The sequence below is a fragment of the Tachysurus fulvidraco genome, chromosome 20, assembly GCF_022655615.1.
Source record: "Tachysurus fulvidraco isolate hzauxx_2018 chromosome 20, HZAU_PFXX_2.0, whole genome shotgun sequence".
Taxonomy (NCBI): Eukaryota; Metazoa; Chordata; class Actinopteri; order Siluriformes; family Bagridae; genus Tachysurus; species Tachysurus fulvidraco.
This window is the reverse complement of record NC_062537.1, coordinates 8,096,088-8,115,986: the sequence shown is the minus strand read 5'-3', so window position 1 is coordinate 8,115,986 and position 19,899 is coordinate 8,096,088. Positions and strand designations below refer to the sequence as shown.

Below are 19,899 nucleotides of genomic sequence, written 5' to 3'. Positions count from 1 at the left end.
GTGTTCGGTTGTATTATTAGAGTCTATCTATGTGTTCAAACGCAGTGAGCAACGGACTTTCGAAATAAAAAGTACGTTAACATGCGAAAAAAACTAATTGTCGGCGTTAATTAATTAATGCGTTAACTTGCCCAGCCCTAATAAATACATATTACTTTATTATAAAACTGACTTGTGCAGCTGATTGGTGACTCTTTTAATGGAAGAAGCAGGTGATTGATTAAAGGAAAGGTTTTTCAGTTTTTAAAAGGTTTCTTGTTTTTCTTGGTTTTTGCAGGAAAAGCTGCTCACCAAATCTCTACAGAGGGGAGAAGATCACCAGTTTGATCAGGTAAACCAAAAGATCATCCGGAGATCATTCGGATTATTAATCAGTAAAGGATTCCTGATTTTCACACAGAGTAAGAAAGATCATTTTAATAAGTGGTGATTGATAGCATGTTTTCCATGATCAAATTATTAGAAATTACATCATCCTTTTTATTTTAATGATGTCATAGAATTACACTACATGGCCAACAGTTTGTGAAAATGTGACCATCACATATTATTGCTGATATAATAACCTAAACTCTTCTGTGAAGGACTTCTGCCACAAGAGCATTACGTTAATCAGCATTCCAGTTTATCCCAAAAGCGATCAGTGGGGTTGAGGTCCGTGCTCTGTGTATGTCGCACAACTTCCTCAGCACCAACCTTTGTAAACCTTGTCTTTAAAATCTTTACATTATGCACAGTGTCATTGTCATGCTACAAAATGTTTATATCCCTAAAGTTCCAGTGAAGGTAAATTGTAATGTTACACCATATAAATATATTTAATACAATTTTGTGATTCCACAAATGATTTGTGGCAATGGTTTGGAGATGGTCAGGTGTCAAAACTACGTTTGGTCATATAGTGTATGGAGGGAGAGAATGCAAAATGCTTGTGTTTGGTTTAATTAATGCTCTAAGATATGTACTAAAATAGTTTTAGCCATTTGCTGTGATGTAGCCCTAGTTTACCACTGACTACAGTCTTGATACTGTGTGTGTGTCTGTGTTTGGGAATGCCGAGCATCCGCATACAGACACTCCTCCCTTCCTGTGTTTGGTTTATCCCACCCACACCCGTCATTCTGGAGCATGACTTTACCACTTTGGCCTGAATTCCAGCTCACAATTCTCAGCCTCCACAGAGCTACACCAATCACACACACTCCTGGAAGGGCTTTCTACGTTCCAGTCTTTTCTGTGATTTGTTCAATCACAAATACTCCCGTTTTAGTCAGTGTGTGTCTGTGTGTCAGATGACTGTGTGTCAGTCAGTGTGTCTGTGTGTCAGTCAGTGTGTGACTGTGTGTCAGTCAGTGTGTGACTGTGTGTCAGTCAGTGTGTGACTGTGTGTTAGTCAGTGTGTGACTGTGTGTCAGTCAGTATGTGACTGTGTGTTAGTCAGTGTGTGACTGTGTGTTAGTCAGTGTGTGACTGTGTGTCAGTCAGTATGTGACTGTGTGTTAGTCAGTGTGTGACTGTGTGTTAGTCAGTGTGTGACTGTGTGTCAGTCAGTATGTGACTGTGTGTTAGTCAGTGTGAGACTGTGTGTTAGTCAGTGTGAGACTGTGTGTCAGTCAGTGTGTGATTGTGTGTCAGTCAGTGTGTGATTGTGTGTCAGTCAGTGTGTGACTGTGTGTCAGTCAGTGTGTGACTGTGTGTTAGTCAGTGTGTGACTGTGTGTCAGTCAGTATGTGACTGTGTGTTAGTCAGTGTGAGACTGTGTGTTAGTCAGTGTGAGACTGTGTGTTAGTCAGTGTGAGACTGTGTGTCAGTCAGTGTGTGATTGTGTGTCAGTCAGTGTGTGATTGTGTGTCAGTCAGTGTGTGTCTGTGTGTCAGGTGACTGTGTGTCAGTCAGTGTGTGACTGTGTGTCAGTCAGAGTGTAACTGTGTGTCAGTCAGTGTGTGACTGTGTGTTAGTCAGTGTGTGACTGTGTGTCAGTCAGTGTGTGATTGTGTGTCAGATGACTGTGTGTCAGTCAGTGTGTGACTGTGTGTCAGGTGACTGTGTGTCAGTCAGTGTGTGACTGTGTGTCAGTCAGTGTGTGACTGTGTGTCAGGTGACTGTGTGTCAGTCAGTGTGTGACTGTGTGTCAGTCAGTGTGTGACTGTGTGTCAGTCAGTGTGTGACTGTGTGTCAGGTGACTGTGTGTCAGTCAGTGTGTGACTGTGTGTCAGTCAGTGTGTGACTGTGTGTCAGTCAGTGTGTGTTTACAAATTAAGCAAGATTTATAATTATAATAATTACAATGAGTGAAAAAGGTTCAGTTCAACATACTGTAGATTGTCATTAAGACCTAAGCATATTTTACTTAAGGAAAGCAATAAATGAATAATAAAGCCTTTCTCTCCCAGGTGATTAGCACAATGAGTTCTCTGGCTGAATACTGCTTGCCCTCTATCCTGCGTACACTCTTTGACTGGTACAAGCGACAGAATGGCCTAGAGGACGAGTCTCATGAGTACCGACCTCGAGCCAACACCAAATCCAAAAAGTAAGCCCAGGGTTATTCATTATTTTTTCAGGAAGTTAGAATATTCCTGTCACTTAATCATCTACAAGACCTAAGTTCAAGATTCTATTAACATCTCAAATTTCAAATATTTGGCCTAGTTATTTAATAGTAGTTTCACAAAGCAACACATATGTGTACTGATTAATGATTGAATGTACACTATGTGTATTCAGTGATCAGTGATTACTTTATATGGAAACAGCTCCAATGACGATATACATCAAAAGGATGTTGTTGGTACATAGAGCTCATTGGCAGCTTGACACAGTAGCCTTAAGGCTTAGTACAATTTTCCTTCCACTACGACAAATTTCTTCTGAACTGTCTGTTTCTCTTGGCCGCAGTGATGAACAACAGAAGGATTATCTGTTGGAAAGGAGAGATTTAGCCATAGACTTCATATTTTCTCTGGTACTCATTGAAGTTTTAAAACAGGTAAGATGCAAATATTTTAATTTTAGAATATTTTAGAATGTTGATAATTTGGTTAGAATTGAACATTTCTAACAAGCTGAGATGGTGTTAATTATAGGATGAGTTTCCTAACCAGTTATATGTCTGTCACTGTGACTCTAGATCCCTCTGCACCCTCTTCTGGATGGCCTCATTCAAGAAGTCATTAACCTGGCTTTTAAACACTTCAAATATAAAGAAGGGTAAAGATCAAACATATTAAAAGAAACTTTTACGTGTATAGCCGAAGTCTAAATGCTGAGAACTGTATGTAATGTAATTCGTAAGAGCAACAAAACTGCTGTTGATTTTTGAGGGATGTTCTGTGCCACAGATACACAGGACCCAACACATCCAACATGCACCTTGTGGCTGATCTTTATGCTGAGGTGGTTGGGGTGGTGGCTCAATCCAGGTAGGTTTTAAACATAAATATTTTGTTTGTTTGTTGTTGTTGTTGTTGTTATTGTTAACCATGCCTAGACTCTCATTTTAGTAATGCCAACTGTTCCAAATTTGAAACCCAATGCTAAAGTGTACATTGTCTTTTCTTCTGGATTAAATAATTGCCTAATTATTGTAGACAGAAATTGAATTGATGCGATGTACACCGTTAATATATATCTTTACTGTAAATAAATGATTTGGATGACATTCATGTTCGTTCATTACTATTTCTGACCATGTATAACCAGTTTTGTATAAAAGTTTATAATTGTAATAGGTCTTAAAATATGTATTGTGTGCTGAAATATTTGAACAACCTTGCAGGGTCCCTCTTAATCCTGACCTAGTTTTAAGACCTGTTTTTATGTTGATGGCTGTAACTTTTTACTCTGAGTATGATATGAGATGGAGCTTTAATGAAGCCCATTACCCTTGATGGAGGATGTGTCAGTATATCTTCTGAGTGTACTACATCAATGTCACACAGAAATGGAACCCAGTCCTATTTTAGCTGAGTCACTGGGCTCTGATGTTAATGATGCTTCATATTTAATGAACTGTTCAAAGATTGTTAAACAGTTACATTAAAATAATGTAACTATGGTGATCCATATTCACAGAACTTAAATCGGTGTACAATACATAGTCACATTAAGCCAATCAATTCACTGAATGTGTGAAGGAAAAAGGACTGGCTTTCAGAATTAAACTATTAGAACTAAAGAGAGAAAGTCAGAGAGTGAGTGGAGTCTCCTCCCATTTCTCCCGTTCCAGATGCCTTTCTAAATATAGAGCTCAAGATCTCTCCCTGTGTCACAGCAATCAACACACATCCACACTTAGTCAGGCCCACACACACACACACATTCATACACAAGAATTACTCTGTTCTTCAGTTTAAGACTATTCAGAGAGTTCATAGCTTAAAGACAATTACAAGATATCAGAAAGAAAGCACCTTTAAAATGCAAATTACAATGAAAGTAAACATTTCATACTGGATACATTGGTCATGATCAGTGTTGTGCTAGTTACTAAGAAATAGTAACTAGCTACAGTTACTAGTTAGTTCATTCAAAAAGTAACTCGATTATTGTTAAAAGTAACTTTTTAGTTACTTTTTTAAACAAATAATGAGCATATTTAAAACTTTGAGAAACTCGTCTTGCTCTCGCCTTGACTTGGCATTACTGAATAAACGGAAACACGCCCACAGTGCGGCGTCTTCGTGTTTACAGTAGTTGGCATCCACCAATCCTACAATGCGTTGCTGCTGTAAACAGGCTAGGCTGTAGGCTACACTTCAGCCAAAATGAATTAATTTAAAAAAGTAACGGACAAACGCACCATGTGGTAACGGTAACGGAGTTACTTTATTTATAAAGTAATGCATTAGAGTATTAGTTACTGTCAAAAGTAACTGCGTTACAGTAACTGCGTTACTGCCCAACACTGGTCATGATTATATTTACTCGCAATTTATCTGATCTTTCTCTCTCTCTCTCTTTGATTTCCTCTTCTCTGGTCTCTTTCGGTCTCTTAGGTTTCCTGCAGTGAGAAAGAAGTTTATCTCTGAGCTGAAGGAGCTCAGGCAGAAGGAACAGAGCCCTTATGTAGTCAAAAGCATCATAAGTCTCATCATGGGGATCAAGTTCTTCCGCATTAAGATGTACCCGGTGGAAGACTTTGAAGCTTCATTCCAGTTCATGCAGGTGCAGTAATCTATTTAGCAGTTACACAACTTATTTAGATGATTTGCAGCATTATCAGTGTAATCATAAGCCTATAAATTAATGTTAGAACGAACATTCAGGAAAAAATGTAGAAAGTTTGTGTGTGTGTGTTTGTGTGTGTAATTAATTGTCAGTGTGTGATTACTTTTGCAGGAATGTGCCCAGTATTTCTTAGAGGTGAAGGATAAAGACATTAAGCACTGTCTGGCTGGTCTCTTTGTGGAGATATTGGTCCCAGTGGCAGCTGTAAGTTTCAGCTTTCTCACACAGGCCTGGTTGTGGTCTGTGTATTTTCTCAGGATTTCCTGGAATTCTAAGATGCCGTAATTTTATACATTTTAAGAAAACTATAATAAATTGTTATATAAAGCTTTCTTAGTTAATATTACAAAAGCAGTATATTTTACTGTTTTAATAGTAAGCATCTTATCACTCTACGTTTGACAGTAAATTACTGTACCATTAAAAAACTCTTATTTTGCTCTTTTCTGAAAAATGTATTTAAACCTGAGAAGGAGAACAGTTGCAGTATGTTTTTCATTACTCAGAGATACAAAACCCAATAAATACAGTCAGTAAGTCTGTTTATAGTAACTTGCCATTAAACTTGTTTGTAAACAACTTGCCATTAAACTTGTAAATAGCTCATTGATGTGTAAATGTAGATTTTGGCAATTAGCCTTAAATTTTCATTCTAAAGATTGCAGAAACTCTTGGCAATCATAAGCAATAGGTCTATTGCAGCTTTTGTTCAGTTCTCATATATTGAATAATATGAAGATGAAGAAGTCATGCACTATGGGCAGTGATGGCTCTGGGTCTAAGTAATTAAGGCTCTGGGTTGTTGATCAGAGGATCAGGGCTCAAGCCCCAGCACTGCCAAGCTGCCACTGTTGGGCCCTTAAGCAAGGCCCTTAACCCTCTCTGCTCCCAGGGCACTGTATCATGGCTGACCCTGTGCTCTGACCCCAACCTCCAAACTTTGGATAAGCGAAGAAAAGAATTTTACTGTAATGTATATGTTGCTTCTATGATAGTTTATATTGGGTTATTGTACTGTAAATTTTTATACCAATCCACTCCTATGTCTGATGCCAAGACACACTGAATGGAAATATAATAATGTCAAAAAATAATCTCAGCGTTGTAAATCAAGAATGTCTTTGTATTGCATCCTTGTTCAGAGCGTGAAGAATGAAGTAAATGTGCCATGTCTGCGGAACTTTGTGGAGAGTCTGTATGACACCACCCTGGACCTCTGTTCCAGGAAGAAGCATTCTCTGGTGAGTGATTCAGTCTTTGTCTGTACTTGGGGCAGGGAATTGTATCATGTATCCCGTCTCATTGCTGGCATGATTGCGTCTGCTGTATTGCACAGCTTATACCAGAGTTAGCTAACCGCAGCACATAGAGAGGGAAAGCATTCAACATCAGCTTTCACACTAGAGTCTTCACTGTGGGTTCAAATATGAAGGATTTGTCTGTAGGACTGATTTGCTTGTCATTAATTGTTGGCTTGATGTTTCCTTGATGTTTGAAGTCTTTCCCATTAGAGAAAATCTTTAGTTAGAGCTTCCTTATCACACAGAATGGGCTGTGATGAGAGAACAGCTATTTATAATATCTTAGATATACTGTGTGATTAATGGATTCTTTGAAGAATTATTTAGCTAAATCACTGTATTTTCATTATATTATTATTTGGAGCAAAAGCTGACACTATAAATGTTCTGCTGGCAGAACAAGATCTATATGCAGAACTTCTGAAGTTTTTCAGATCATTTTAAACTCCAAAAATGCTGTAACACCATATGAAGAAAATTTTGTGAATTTTCTAAACCTAAACCACTACAGGCAAATCCTCTGTTGTGACTTGTATTGTAACGAGTTCTATACAATTGTGCTTTTATGACAGAGAAGTGTGTATATATTTACAACTGTTATCTGTTGACAGCATTTTCTTACACAACACCTGATTTTAGCACCTTGTCCCTTTAAATATCTCTGAATGTCACATGCATTCTAAATAATCTCTAAACTATGAAACTTTGACACCTCACATTTGAACATCTCTGGATTTGTGTGTTTTGCAGGCTTTGTATCCTTTGGTAACATGTTTGCTGTGTGTCAGCCAGAAGCAGGTGTTTCTCAATAGATGGCATGTCTTCCTCAACAACTGCCTGTCCAATCTCAAGGTGTGGTTGGAAAACATACAAGCATAAAGGCTCTGAATATTAGGTGTAAAAAGCAGAAGACAGGCTTTCTTCTCTTCTCGTGAATATTTTGAAAACTGCTGATTCCCTGACAACATAGAATTGGACACATTATTGGCTGATTAGATCATCTCATAAATGAAGAAATCTATAAACTGATCTGGTACCCTATACAGGGTAATGTGTGGATTTTCAGGAAAGCAGCCCAGAAGAGCCTGAGGTGCTAAAGCTCAAATTAAATCTGATATTATCTTATATACTCTGTTTTCATTACATTTATCATTCCCTTTAAAGAGGCTGAATGATACTTAGTAATGCAGACAATGTCAGACCAGAGATATCAGAGATATAAACTGATATCATCAGTTATAATAAATGCGCCTATGGATTTGTAAGTAAGAACATTTATAGTATAAATAACATTAATCAATTAGAATCAAAATAAATAAAATAATAAAAGTAATAATTTTACTAAATATGCTATAAAATGACAAAAATGTCTTAATTTTAATTTTTTTTTTTTTTTTTAGAACAAGGATCAGAAAATGGCTCGCGTAGCACTGGAGTCATTGTATCGTCTACTGTGGGTCTACATGATCAGGATCAAGTGTGAAAGCAACACAGCCACACAGAGGTAGTCCTAAATTTGGCCTGATATAATCACAATAATAACATTTATTGTGACATATTTTTAATAGTGTGACATCATTAATGGTCAGTTGACTAAAGTTGATTTTCTTCTCATTTTTCCTCAGCCGTCTGACCTCCATCATTTCCACTCTGTTCCCTAAGGGATCTAGAAGTGTTGTCCCTCGAGACATGCCTCTCAACATCTTTGTCAAAATAATCCAGTTTATTGCACAGGTGTGACGCACTCACATATTACATGACACATGCCTGAAAAATCTCTCCTCTCTAATTCCCACAGGAACTTTTGATACACTTAGAAGTCAAGTGAATTTTCTTGGAGCAGCTCTGATTATCTGATCACAGTCCTGACATATGATAATGCAATCGAGCTAAATCTAACACCTGTATCTCTTTCTGCAACAGGAAAGACTGGATTTCGCTATGAAGGAAATTATCTGTGACCTACTCAGTGTTGGCAAATCTGCTAAGGCATTTAGTCTTAATCCTGAGGTAATGTGTCCAATGTACTCTCAGTTTGCTTGAGTATTTGAGTAAATAAAGTTTCATATATTTTTAATGCTAAACCCAAATGTATAAATCTATTATTGAGCATTAAATGTACAAGTGTTTTTACAGAGTTTCCTTCAGTAACATTTCTAAAGACCTGTTTGTTATATAATATGCTTTTGATATCATTTAGGTATTAGGGATTATTAGATTTAGATCATTTTTTAGGGAAGATTATACAGTCAGTAATGAAATACTTGTGTGTGTTTGTGTTATACAGAGAATGAACATTGCTCTAAGAGCATTTTTAGTCATAGCGGACAGCCTGCAACAGAAGGACGGCGAGCCACCCATGCCCAACACCGGCGCTACACTACCTTCAGGAAACACCCTGAAGAAGAAGAAGACCTACCTGAGCAAGACTCTAACAGAAGAGCAGGCTAAGCTCATTGGTGAGTGTTCAGTTCGTACACAGGTACTAGAGTGTAAGGTTTTTGTCTGTGGCCAGAGTATACACTAACAAATGTGGCCAATAGTAGGTAGACACCTGACGATCACACTCATATGTGGTTCTTCCCCAAACTGTGCTACATATTTGGAAGCCCAGAATTGGATAGAATGTCTTTGAATGATGAAGGATTATAAATTACTATCACTGGAACTAAGAGGCCCAAACATGTTCTAGCATGGCAGTGTACACAAAGCTGAAGTCAGGGTTTGCTTCACTTTGAGTGGAAAAACTTAAGTGGCCTGCACATCATTGTTTGATTGTAAATTTTTAGTTATTAAAATATAAGAGTAAAGAAGGATTGAAGCTATAAATGTATTGTATAGCTTCTTTATGGCTATGTGCGTCGCTGTTATTCATCAGAATTTAACTGCACTTTAGGTTATTGTGTGTGTGTGTGTGTGTGTGTGTGTGTGTGTGTGTGTGTGTGTGTGTGTGTGTGTGTGTGTGTGTGTGTGTGATATTGTGTACCTTATTGGTAACTGTGCACCTTTGTGTGTCTTGCTATCTTCAGAAGTCAGTAAAACACAGAGTTTCCGATATTGCCTTTTAATTTAAGGTCTGGTATGTGTTTTTTTTATCATAAAGTTAATGTTGTTGGGGTTTTACCCTTTTTAGGTATGGCACTGTACTACTCACAGGTCAGGAAGGCCATTGATAACATCCTGAGGCATTTGGATAAAGAGGTGGGCCGCTGCATGATGCTTACAAATGTGCTGATGCTCAACAAAGAACCAGAGGACATGATCACGTAAGTTTCACCTGTAGTTGAGGGTGTTATTACAAACAGGGTATCTGAATGTTATAAACTCTGAAGATGACACTGTGTTACACCTAAGCCTAACATATACAGTAAGCCTAAGTTTAAACCAAATCTAAGACCAAGTTTATTCTGCAAGCATCCTAATCCTAATCATGAAAGTGACAGTTGAATACACATTTCAGTTTGTCCTTTGTGGTTATTTACAAGTTTCCAGTGCTCTAGTTTCATCCTGGTTGGATCAAGCTTGTTGAATGACTTTTAAAAGTCAGAGTATCCCCTTTCATGACCTGGTGTGTAAATGTGTGGGTGACAAGAAAACTCACAGCAAGGTATAATGAGTCATCTGTAGACTGATCTCTCTCTCTTTCTCTCTCTCTCTCTCTCTCTCTCTCTCTCTCTCTCTCTGACTTTGTTTTTCTCAGCGGTGAGAGGAAGCCGAAGATTGACCTGTTCAGGACATGTGTGGCAGCCATTCCCCGCATCCTTCCAGACGGCATGTCAAAGCCTGAACTTATTGACCTGCTAGCAAGGTGGGAAAGCTTGCCTCCAAAGCATGCTCTGCCTCCTGCTTAAGATTCAATATACAAACAAAATAGCAAAAATGTTTAACCTTGATAAAAATAACAGTAATATGAGAAAACAAAGAAAGGGCACACATTGGGGAAGCATAGAAAAAGGTAAGTGGGTAAACAGGTAAGTGGGTGTAGAGCCACAATTAATTTACTTTTCTTCTTCTTCTTCTGATTATTATTATTATTTTTTTTTTTTTTTATTATTATTATTATTTTTTTTACTCTTTCTTGTATACAATGCTGCCATGGTGAGTAGTTTCAAATAGCTCTTGTGTGTGTGTGTGTGTGTGTGTGTGTGTGTTGTGTTATTTAGGCTGACAGTCCACATGGACATTGAGCTTCGTCTAATTGCCCAGAACTCTCTCCAGAGTCTGTTGTTGGACTTCTCTGATTGGCGAGAGGATGTTCTGTTTGGTTACACAAACTTCCTGCTGCGGGAAGTGCAGGACACACAGCAGGGGCTGCAAGACACTTCAGTGAAATTGCTGCTGCAGCTGCTCACCCAATGGAGACTGGCACTACAGGCTCCAGGCAAGCGCTCAGCAGAGGTAATACTGTAATTATCAGTGATAACACGTTAGATCATGCAGTACTAACTCAGCACGGAAAAGAAATATTTATACTGCCAATACATTACAACTACATGGTCTTCTTGAGGGTAAAATGGTGAAGCAAACATTCCTTTAAAAATGTTACTTTAAATGCTAAGTTATAGTTTATGGTTTTTATTGTCAATTTGTTACACAAAATGTCTGCCAATACATAATAGTACATTACTCTGACCATAAAACACATGGTACCAATCATTTTTATTTAACTGCCATTGTTCTAGTATCCCACAGGTTGATATATATATATATATATATATATATATATATATATATATATATATATATATATATATATATATATAGAGATATATATACACACACACACACACACACACACACACACACACACACACACACACACACACACACACATATATATATATATATATATATATAGTGAAAACTGTGGTGGACTCTGTGAAAGCCTGTGCCATGTCTTGGACAGGGCAGGAGGAGGTCAGAGTTCCTCCCATCCTCATCTACCACAGCATTCTCCTCAGGGTCTGGGTCGAACCACTTGGCCAAGTCAGAGTTTGTCTGTGGGTGGTAGACAGACATCATCAGATGTTTACCCTGCAACATACGACACACATACACCATTAGCCGAGATGTAAAAGGCGTACCTTGGTTTGTGAGGATGTCCTTTGGTATCCCTATTAGTTCTCTCGTAATGTTGCAGAAAGTGGACTTCCAAAGTTGGACCACCTTGGTGTACCTAGTCCACTTCAGTAGTGGCCCGACGAGGGGCCCACACACCCAAACATGGGATTAGGGGCACGTGTCTATGCCCACACACCCGATCGCGGGATTAGGGGCACTGGTGCAGGCTTCTGAGGGACTATCTCCTGGGACTGGGGGCACTGACTGCCGAGTTACTGAATCTGTGCATCCACCCCTGCCAGAGAATCTGGTCCTTGAGTATCTCAAGTGTTCTGGGCCCTCAGGTGGTTACCCAGCAAATGGGTCACAGGTAGACAACCCAGGGGAAGAAATACCTATTTACCAACATTACCTTGCCATGCCTCCCAGCCACATTTGGCTCTCTCCTGTTCTCGCTGAGACTGAGTAGAGACAGCGGCCCTCCTGATTGGTGCTGCTGGTGCTGCCCAAACTCCGCCCAGGAGATGCAATACCAGCACTGTCCCTGGTCCTGAATAGGCCCCATTTCTTCAGCACTTCCACTGGCTAAGGAGCTTTTGTAAGCGGTTGTTGACAGACCTGCCACTACTATATATATATATATATATATATAATGTATGTATAATTTGAATTTGTACACATGTATTTTCAGGCAGGTGGAAGCTCCAGGCTGCCAGTGGAACGCAGCCCTCACTCAACTGTGCTGCATGCCGTTGAGGGTTTGGCCCTCCTTCTGCTCTGTTCTTGCCAGACAAGCACACGCAAACTTGCAGTGACTGTCCTTCGAGAGATCCGCTTGCTTTTTACAGCCATTGGCCAAGCAGAGGTAACTTCTCCTTTCAGTTGGTTTTGAATTCTTGTGCAAAGAGCCAGTAATTATGTGTAAATCATAACTGAAAAACATTATTGATTAATGGGCCTAAATAAGTGGCACTGTCTCTGAACCACCGTACCGATCATTGCATACAATGTAGCATATATGCAAGACAAGATCAAATTTGTCATCATTAACTAGACTTATCTTATTACTTTGCATTCAGGATGACGATAAGCCAATGATCGAGGTGATGGACCAGCTCAGCCCCATAGTTCTTGACAGCTTTGTCCATGTGGCCGTGTCTGATTCAGTAAGCACTCTGAATTCACTGCTTTATTGACACAAATTTGTATTTGTAGGTGTGTGTTTACAGTAGTAGCTTATTTCAACTCTGTAGTTTTATATTCAGCAATAGATGTCCTACTTACCTAGACCTTAGTCTGAGCACATATATCATTTAAGGGACACTTTTCCACCAATGTCAAAGGATGTCTGCCTTCATCATGTCTAATGTCAATCATTTTTGTTATTATGATGTAAAATTAAAAATGTTCTGCTCTCTATGATTTGTGTATCTTCAGGCTACACTGCCCCTGAGTCACCATGTGGACCTACAGTGGCTGGTGGAGTGGAATGCGCGTTTGGTCAACAGCAACTATGATGTTAAGAGCCCCTCTCATGTGTGGATTTTTGCCCAGTCAGTAAAGGATCCCTGGGTTCTGTGTCTTTACAGTTTTCTCCGGCAGGAACATCTGCCAAAACACTGTCCCATGGCTCTGAGCTATGCCTGGCCATATGCCTTCACACGTCTGCAGTTGCTTATGCCCCTTGTAGACCCCAAGTGAGTTAGCAAACAATCAATATGCCAGTTTTATAAATATAAATTTAAATATATTTTTATTCCGTTTTGGTTAAGCTATCTGTATAGCTTAGCCCATTAATCCATGTCTAATTTATGTCTCATTCAAGAAATATATACTTGTATAAACCTTTTTAAATGATATAATTTAGCTAAATTATACACAGTTATTAACTTATTCAGTTATTCAGAGAAATTCTAATAATTCTCATATGAAAAGAAGTATATCTGATTACACGGGTATATCTGATCCTTTATTTCACACACACTATATTAAATTGTAAATCTTGAATTAATTCATTCTAAATGGATACATTTGAATGTGCTGGCAATACATTGTATGTCTTGTTGGATGTCAAAACATAATAGAGATTAATCAAACTGACCATTACTTTTTCCTATGTCCTCTTGCAGTAGTCCAGTGTATGCCAAAAAGACAAGCACAGCCGGGCCCACTGATAGCTACGTGACCCTGTGGAGGAACTACCTAATTTTGTGCCTGGGTGTAGCCAAGCCAAGTATCATGAGCCCAGGTCACCTGAGGGCCTCCACCCCTGAGATTATGGCTACTACTCCTGATGGCAGCGTCACATATGATAACAAGGTACATGCCCCACGTGGTATGACCATTTGATGTTTTTATCATAAACTTTAGTACAGAATGCATACCAGTGAGCACTGATACCGAAGGCCTCCACCTAAGATTTGGTATTGTTTTAAATAACTGCTTGCCGAGTAGGAATTGAAAACATCCAAGGAATTAAAGACCATCTATTTCAGTTATGTCAAGCCTCAAAATACAACAATACATACATCAGATGTATAGGATCAAGATATTAGTTATGAACAATGTATGTGGGTGTGTTTGTATATGTGTAAGCAGGTGATTGGAACTCCCTCAGTTGCCTGGCTTCTCAAGCAGTTGGTTCCCCTCATGCGCCTTGAGAGCATTGAGCTCACAGAGTCTTTAGTGCTGGGCTTTGGCCGGACTAACTCCCTCGTATTCAGGTAACACACGTGCATAAGCACATTAAACTGGAAAGTTTGTGTATAAACTGGTGCTTAAGCATGTATATACTCAAACAAAGTATGCATGTTTAATTTTACGGCATTTGGCAGACTCCCTTTTCCAGAGCTTCATTCATTTTATCTTATAATTGCTGCTATTTATGTTTAGGGAGCTAGTGGAGGAATTACATCCACTCATGAAAGAAGCCTTAGAACGAAGACCAGAGGTAAGCTTTATTGAAATATAAAGTTTCAATAACATATTGTTTGCTAGTGGGCAGTGATTATGCTCCATATGCATATTATATCTTCTTTTCTTCCCTCGGAAGAATAAGAAGCGGCGGGAAAGGAGAGATCTTCTGAGGCTGCAGTTGCTTCGTATTTTTGAACTGTTAGCTGACTCAGGGGTCATCAGTGACAGGTGGGCCGCACATACTGAACTGACACCAGTTCTGTAGTTTCTCTCATTTCTCTCAGTTTTGATTAAGAAACACAAATCTAACATTAAACAACACATTGCATTCTACAGCACTAATGGTGCATTAGAGAGGGATTCTCTGGCTCTGGGTGCTCTTTTCCTGGAGTATGTGGATCTGACACGCATGCTCCTGGAGGCAGAGAATGATAAAGAGATGGAGATCCTGAAGGATATCAGAGCTCATTTCAGTGGCATGGTGGCCAACCTCATCCAGTGTGTGCCAGGTATCAACAGTGACACTGTAATACCTGTATACGTTGTTTGTGTGTCCAAAATCAAAATTGTACATTATACATTTATTTATATCTATCTATATCTATCTATGTCTATCTTATATATTTTCTATTATTGTTGTTGTTATTATTAATAATTATTAACAACAACAACAACAGTAATAATAATAATGATAATAATATGTACTGTCAAATCAGTGGGCCTGTTTATTTGCTGTATCCTTTTTTCTATCACTCTTTATCTAGTGCACCACAGGCGATTCCTATTTCCCCAGCAGAGTCTGCGCCATCACCTCTTTATTTTATTCAGCCAATGGGCCGGTCCCTTCAGTGTAATGTTCACTCCTCTGGACCGTTACAGTGACCGCAACCACCAGATCACACGCTACCAGTACTGCGCTTTAAAGGTGAAGAAAGCGCAGTTTTCATTTCATGTTGTATTTTTAGTCAATTAGTTCTGTCCCAACAGAGCTGTTTAGCTCAAATTCTAACCCTCAATAGTAAGTCACACAACTTTGCTTACAAATTTAGGAAAGGCAAATATTTTCTGCATTTTCATTGCAATGAAAGGGCATTAGATTGCATCGGTGAAGTGAAATGAATGTATTGTAGTATGACACAACATGCTGCCATTACTGTACAAGTTAAATAAAGACTTTTTCTGCTGCATTGTTAGTACATAGTGTGTAATTAATTAGATGGTAGGGAAATGAGGGGATGAGCAGTGAAGGTATTTAACCATGACATGTAACTAACATGGTGATTGTGTGTCTGTTTGTGTGATTTTTCCCAGGCTATGTCCGCTGTGTTATGTTGTGGGCCTGTCTTTGATAATGTGGGTTTGTCTACTGACGGCTATCTCTACAAGTGGCTAGACAATATCCTTGGTTGCCATGATCTGCGAGTAAGACTGTGTTTGCTATATTCTATGTCCTGTTATCATCATTTGGTGTCATTTGAACTGCATGCTTTATTTAGAAACCTCGATTCCTCATTTGTGTCTGACTTATTAATCTTTGTCCCATGCTGCAGGTGCATCGATTGGGCTGTGAGGTAGTCATTCTCCTGCTGGAGCTAAATCCAGATCAGTCAAACCTGTTTAACTGGGCAGTGGATCGCTGCTTCACTGGCTCTTACCAGCTGGCCTCAGGCTGCTTTAAGGCCATTGCCACAGTGTGTGGGAGCAGGTAGGGAAATCCTAATGCCTAAGTATGTTATGTGTGAGTGCACATGTTTAGGATATTTATGTTAATAGTAGACAGTTAATATTATTACCATGGAGAGATGAGCACTCTTATGGTGTTTCAAACAGTGTTATAATATACTTTTGTATTGATGTATATGAGTATAAGGAAATTTTTCTTTTTCTTTTCTTAGAAACTATCCATGTGACCTTGTGACCCTGCTGAACTTGGTACTTTTTAAATCCTCTGACACCAGCCGAGAGATATATGAAATCTCCATGCAGCTTATGCAGGTATGAGACTAGAATTTTCTGTAATATTCATTTTACAATATAAGATTGCTTAAAACACTAAATACATATCTTTTCAATATAATGTCAATTTCTTTATTGTGTTCAATTAAATACAATTTTCTGTATATGTTTTATAGATACAGATGGAAAAAAAATCCAGCAGAAGAATGATAACAAATTAAATTCTTTTTCCTCCTTCTTCTTTTGCTGTGTTGCACAGGTTTTAGAGGCCAAGCTGTCTGTTTACTCTACAAGAATTGTGGGCCAAAAGTTGGGGAACATCTTGTATGGCACCCACGGCCCTTTGCCTCCCCTTTACAGTGTGTCCCTCTCACAGCTCTCTAACCAGCTTGCCTGCATGTACCCAGAGCTCACTCTCCCCCTCTTCTCAGGTACTGTGTGTTTGTTTTTTGTTTTTCAGAGCAGAAGCACTGAGTATTAAGTGTGAAAGTAGACCACCTTACTTTTTTACTTTTTTTTATTCATACACAGAGGTCAGTCAGAGGTTTCCTACCACTCATCCCAATGGTAGACAGATAATGCTTACCTACCTGCTCCCTTGGCTGAACAACATTGAGCTGGTAGATACGGGTCTGCTACCCCCTGCCTCCAGCCCCTGCACACCAGAGGAGGAAGGGCAAAAGCATGCAGATGGCTTGGGCCTCTCACACCCACTCAGAGGCAGTGGCTGGGGATCCCTGCAGGCCACATCTCTCATTCTCAATAACCTCATGTACATGACTGCCAAGGTACTGGGCTTTTGCTGTTAATATTGTCCAACATTTCCTTGGTTTTACTGTATCATGTCAGAGATGGTCACTGATTCCATGGAGCATTACATAAAGCTACTTAGCTGTGACCATCTGGGAGCTAGTGGAAATTAAGAGCTAGTGGAAATTAGAGCTAGTGGAAATTAGCATCAAAAATGGTGTATCATTTTAAAGTAAATATAACCTCTTGCTATTTGCTTTTGTGGCGTCCTTTTACTTTCATTTCAAAATCCTTTTTTTTTGTGTTTTCTTCTTCTAAGTATGGTGATGAGCTTCCAGGCCCAGAGATGGAAAATGCATGGAATGCTCTAGTGACCAATGAGAAATGGAGCAACAATCTGAGGATCACGCTGCAGTTCCTTATTAGTCTGTGTGGAGTCAGCAGTGACACCACACTATTAACTTATGTAAGGACACACAAAAAGTCTTACTGTCTCAATCTGTCTTACTTTCTCTGTGATGGATTTTTTGTGTTTTTGCTTTGTTTTGATTTCTGCTCAACAAAAAACGTCAACAGAACATCAGAATGTTTTGCTTTCCTTTGGGGACCGTTGGTTGAAATTGTGATCTATTTTGTAGAAGCAGACACAAAGATCACAGTGTCAAACATTCAGATCTTATGAGCCTGTGTTTTCTGTCTGGCTCTAGATTAAGAAAGTAGTGATCTATCTGTGTCGTAACAACACGATTCAGACCATGGAGGAGCTGTTGTTTGAACTTCAGCAGACTGATCCAGTGAACCCTGTAGTGCTACACTGTGATAACCCACCTTTCTACCGCTTTGCTGCCAGCAGTAAGATCTCTGCTGTGGCCTCAGGTGACCATAGATCAAAAATAAATAAAAAATCACTGCTCTTTATTTAATGCTCATTATCTGTTGTTTTTTTGTGTGTGTGAGTCTGATCTTTGCTTTGTTGTATGTTTGATGAAGGTACAACATCCAGCAGCAACACTGTTGTTGCAGGGCAGGAAAACATCCAAGACACGGATGAAGTGAAGATCACTCGAGAGAATGAGGAGAGGTAAATGTGCCCATAGATTGAGATTGAGCTTCTCGTACTAGAACCTATTTAGTATACAGTTTTAAAGAAGTTCCTTTCTTGCAAATTAATTTTTAGTGCTTTTGTGCTTTGTTTGAACTTAATGCTGATGTTTGAATGTGTTTGTTTTTGTGTGTGTCTGTAGGTTTAGCAAAGCTGCACGGGCACATAACCGGCTAGAATCACGTTACAGTAACAGCTCTGGAGGCTCCTATGATGAGGAGAAAAGTCAGTACATCATTTTCATTAACCTCTAATCTTTGAACACTCTGATTTAAGATTTTAGCTGCTACTGGCTGTTTAGTATGGGGAAGTAAATCCAGATTACATGCACAGAGCAACCGGCGTTTCAGATGTTTTTATGTGTGTATGATTAATGTTCTGTGATCATGTAACAGTGGGGAGCCAGTGACAGTTGGGTGAAGGTGCAAATTAGCTTGGAGATTGTCATAAGATGTTGTCATATGCTATCAGACAAAGCAGTTCTAGGAGAACCCACACATGATCATGAAGAAGAATATCAATATCCTGATATAAAGCTTAATAGCTTATTCCTGAAAGAAAGATCTAAGGATTTATCAATGTGATCACCTTTTGATAATTTAATAATGCTTTTAACATTGAATTGTCAGCCGTCACAATTTCACTTAATCCAACACTCGTGGTATTTTTTCACTCCAGATTTCTTCCAGCTGATATTCTTGCAAGTGAACTGTTTTATGCATGTTTGTGTGTACACTGGGTGTGTTTGCTCAGTGTGTTTGTGTTTGGCCTGCATACCTGGTGTGTCTGCTAAGACAGACCATTCTGGAGATGAATAATATGCTGCTGGTGGCTCAGCAAACATGCTTTGGAGGACTAGTGGCACTTTGTATGACTGTGTAAAGTGGCAGAAGCTGTCGATTTATTCAGATCGTGTTATTCAAATATACATTATTTCAGAAAGGTAGAACACAAGTACTCCTACAATATGGTATTAACTGTTACTGTCTTTCAATGCATAATCATTTTAGTAAACCATTTTATTAAATAAAGGCAAGAATAAATATTAATTATTAATCATAATTTAATGATATATGGAGCCTTTTTTTTCAGAGATATAGAGAAATTCCAAATTTTTAAAGTAAGTGATTGACCACATGGGTTGGAATTTTACCTGCTGTGATGTGATTGTCTGTGCAGATGATCCTCTCCCCCCGTATGCTGGGTGGCTACTCAGTGTTTTGGAGAGTAACCGGCCTCAGCCTTTGCCCATGCCAATTAATGGAGGTTGCTGGGCTCCGCTAGTGGACTATCTGCCTGAAACCATCACACCAAGAGGACCTCTCCACAGGTAACAAAGCTCTAGCTCCTTCTGAGTCACATTATTGCTGCTTACAGTGTACTGCTTTGTGTACACAACTTTTAGACACATTTAAAAATGTACAATAATACTATAATGATGCAGAGTCTAATCAGGCCTAGTATGTGAACACTGATGTTTTCTTTCAGTTTCTAGACAAATGCTTTTACATTTTTAAAACACTGGTTTTATTTTTTGAGTACAAACCCAGCACTGATTTTCTACTGCAAAGACAATGATGAGAT

At 39.0% G+C, this 19,899-nt stretch overlaps 1 protein-coding gene across 16 annotated transcripts in view; it reads left to right on the top strand.

The window, feature by feature from the left end:
• Positions 1–19,899, top strand: part of fryb (furry homolog b (Drosophila)) — a 63,951-nt gene that overhangs the window by 23,449 nt on the left and 20,603 nt on the right. For 12 of the 16 annotated variants that reach the window (XM_027138750.2, XM_027138733.2, XM_047804806.1 and 9 more), the window contains 35 exons: positions 278–331; positions 2,394–2,533; positions 2,899–2,989; positions 3,131–3,210; positions 3,342–3,422; positions 4,998–5,166; positions 5,341–5,433; positions 6,372–6,470; positions 7,281–7,382; positions 7,931–8,034; positions 8,156–8,264; positions 8,454–8,540; positions 8,818–8,989; positions 9,664–9,796; positions 10,231–10,338; positions 10,694–10,928; positions 12,283–12,456; positions 12,671–12,757; positions 13,029–13,288; positions 13,721–13,910; positions 14,187–14,314; positions 14,484–14,541; positions 14,644–14,735; positions 14,844–15,016; positions 15,272–15,432; positions 15,819–15,929; positions 16,058–16,212; positions 16,403–16,502; positions 16,723–16,894; positions 16,995–17,251; positions 17,533–17,679; positions 17,921–18,089; positions 18,204–18,294; positions 18,458–18,540; positions 19,495–19,645. In XM_027138750.2, coding sequence (XP_026994551.1) covers positions 278–331; positions 2,394–2,533; positions 2,899–2,989; positions 3,131–3,210; positions 3,342–3,422; positions 4,998–5,166; positions 5,341–5,433; positions 6,372–6,470; positions 7,281–7,382; positions 7,931–8,034; positions 8,156–8,264; positions 8,454–8,540; positions 8,818–8,989; positions 9,664–9,796; positions 10,231–10,338; positions 10,694–10,928; positions 12,283–12,456; positions 12,671–12,757; positions 13,029–13,288; positions 13,721–13,910; positions 14,187–14,314; positions 14,484–14,541; positions 14,644–14,735; positions 14,844–15,016; positions 15,272–15,432; positions 15,819–15,929; positions 16,058–16,212; positions 16,403–16,502; positions 16,723–16,894; positions 16,995–17,251; positions 17,533–17,679; positions 17,921–18,089; positions 18,204–18,294; positions 18,458–18,540; positions 19,495–19,645 — 4,616 coding nt within the window. The remainder of the gene's footprint in view (positions 1–277; positions 332–2,393; positions 2,534–2,898; positions 2,990–3,130; positions 3,211–3,341; positions 3,423–4,997; positions 5,167–5,340; positions 5,434–6,371; positions 6,471–7,280; positions 7,383–7,930; positions 8,035–8,155; positions 8,265–8,453; positions 8,541–8,817; positions 8,990–9,663; positions 9,797–10,230; positions 10,339–10,693; positions 10,929–12,282; positions 12,457–12,670; positions 12,758–13,028; positions 13,289–13,720; positions 13,911–14,186; positions 14,315–14,483; positions 14,542–14,643; positions 14,736–14,843; positions 15,017–15,271; positions 15,433–15,818; positions 15,930–16,057; positions 16,213–16,402; positions 16,503–16,722; positions 16,895–16,994; positions 17,252–17,532; positions 17,680–17,920; positions 18,090–18,203; positions 18,295–18,457; positions 18,541–19,494; positions 19,646–19,899) is intronic. The other 4 variants (XM_027138765.2, XM_027138725.2, XM_027138710.2 and 1 more) reach the window with 1 other exon arrangement.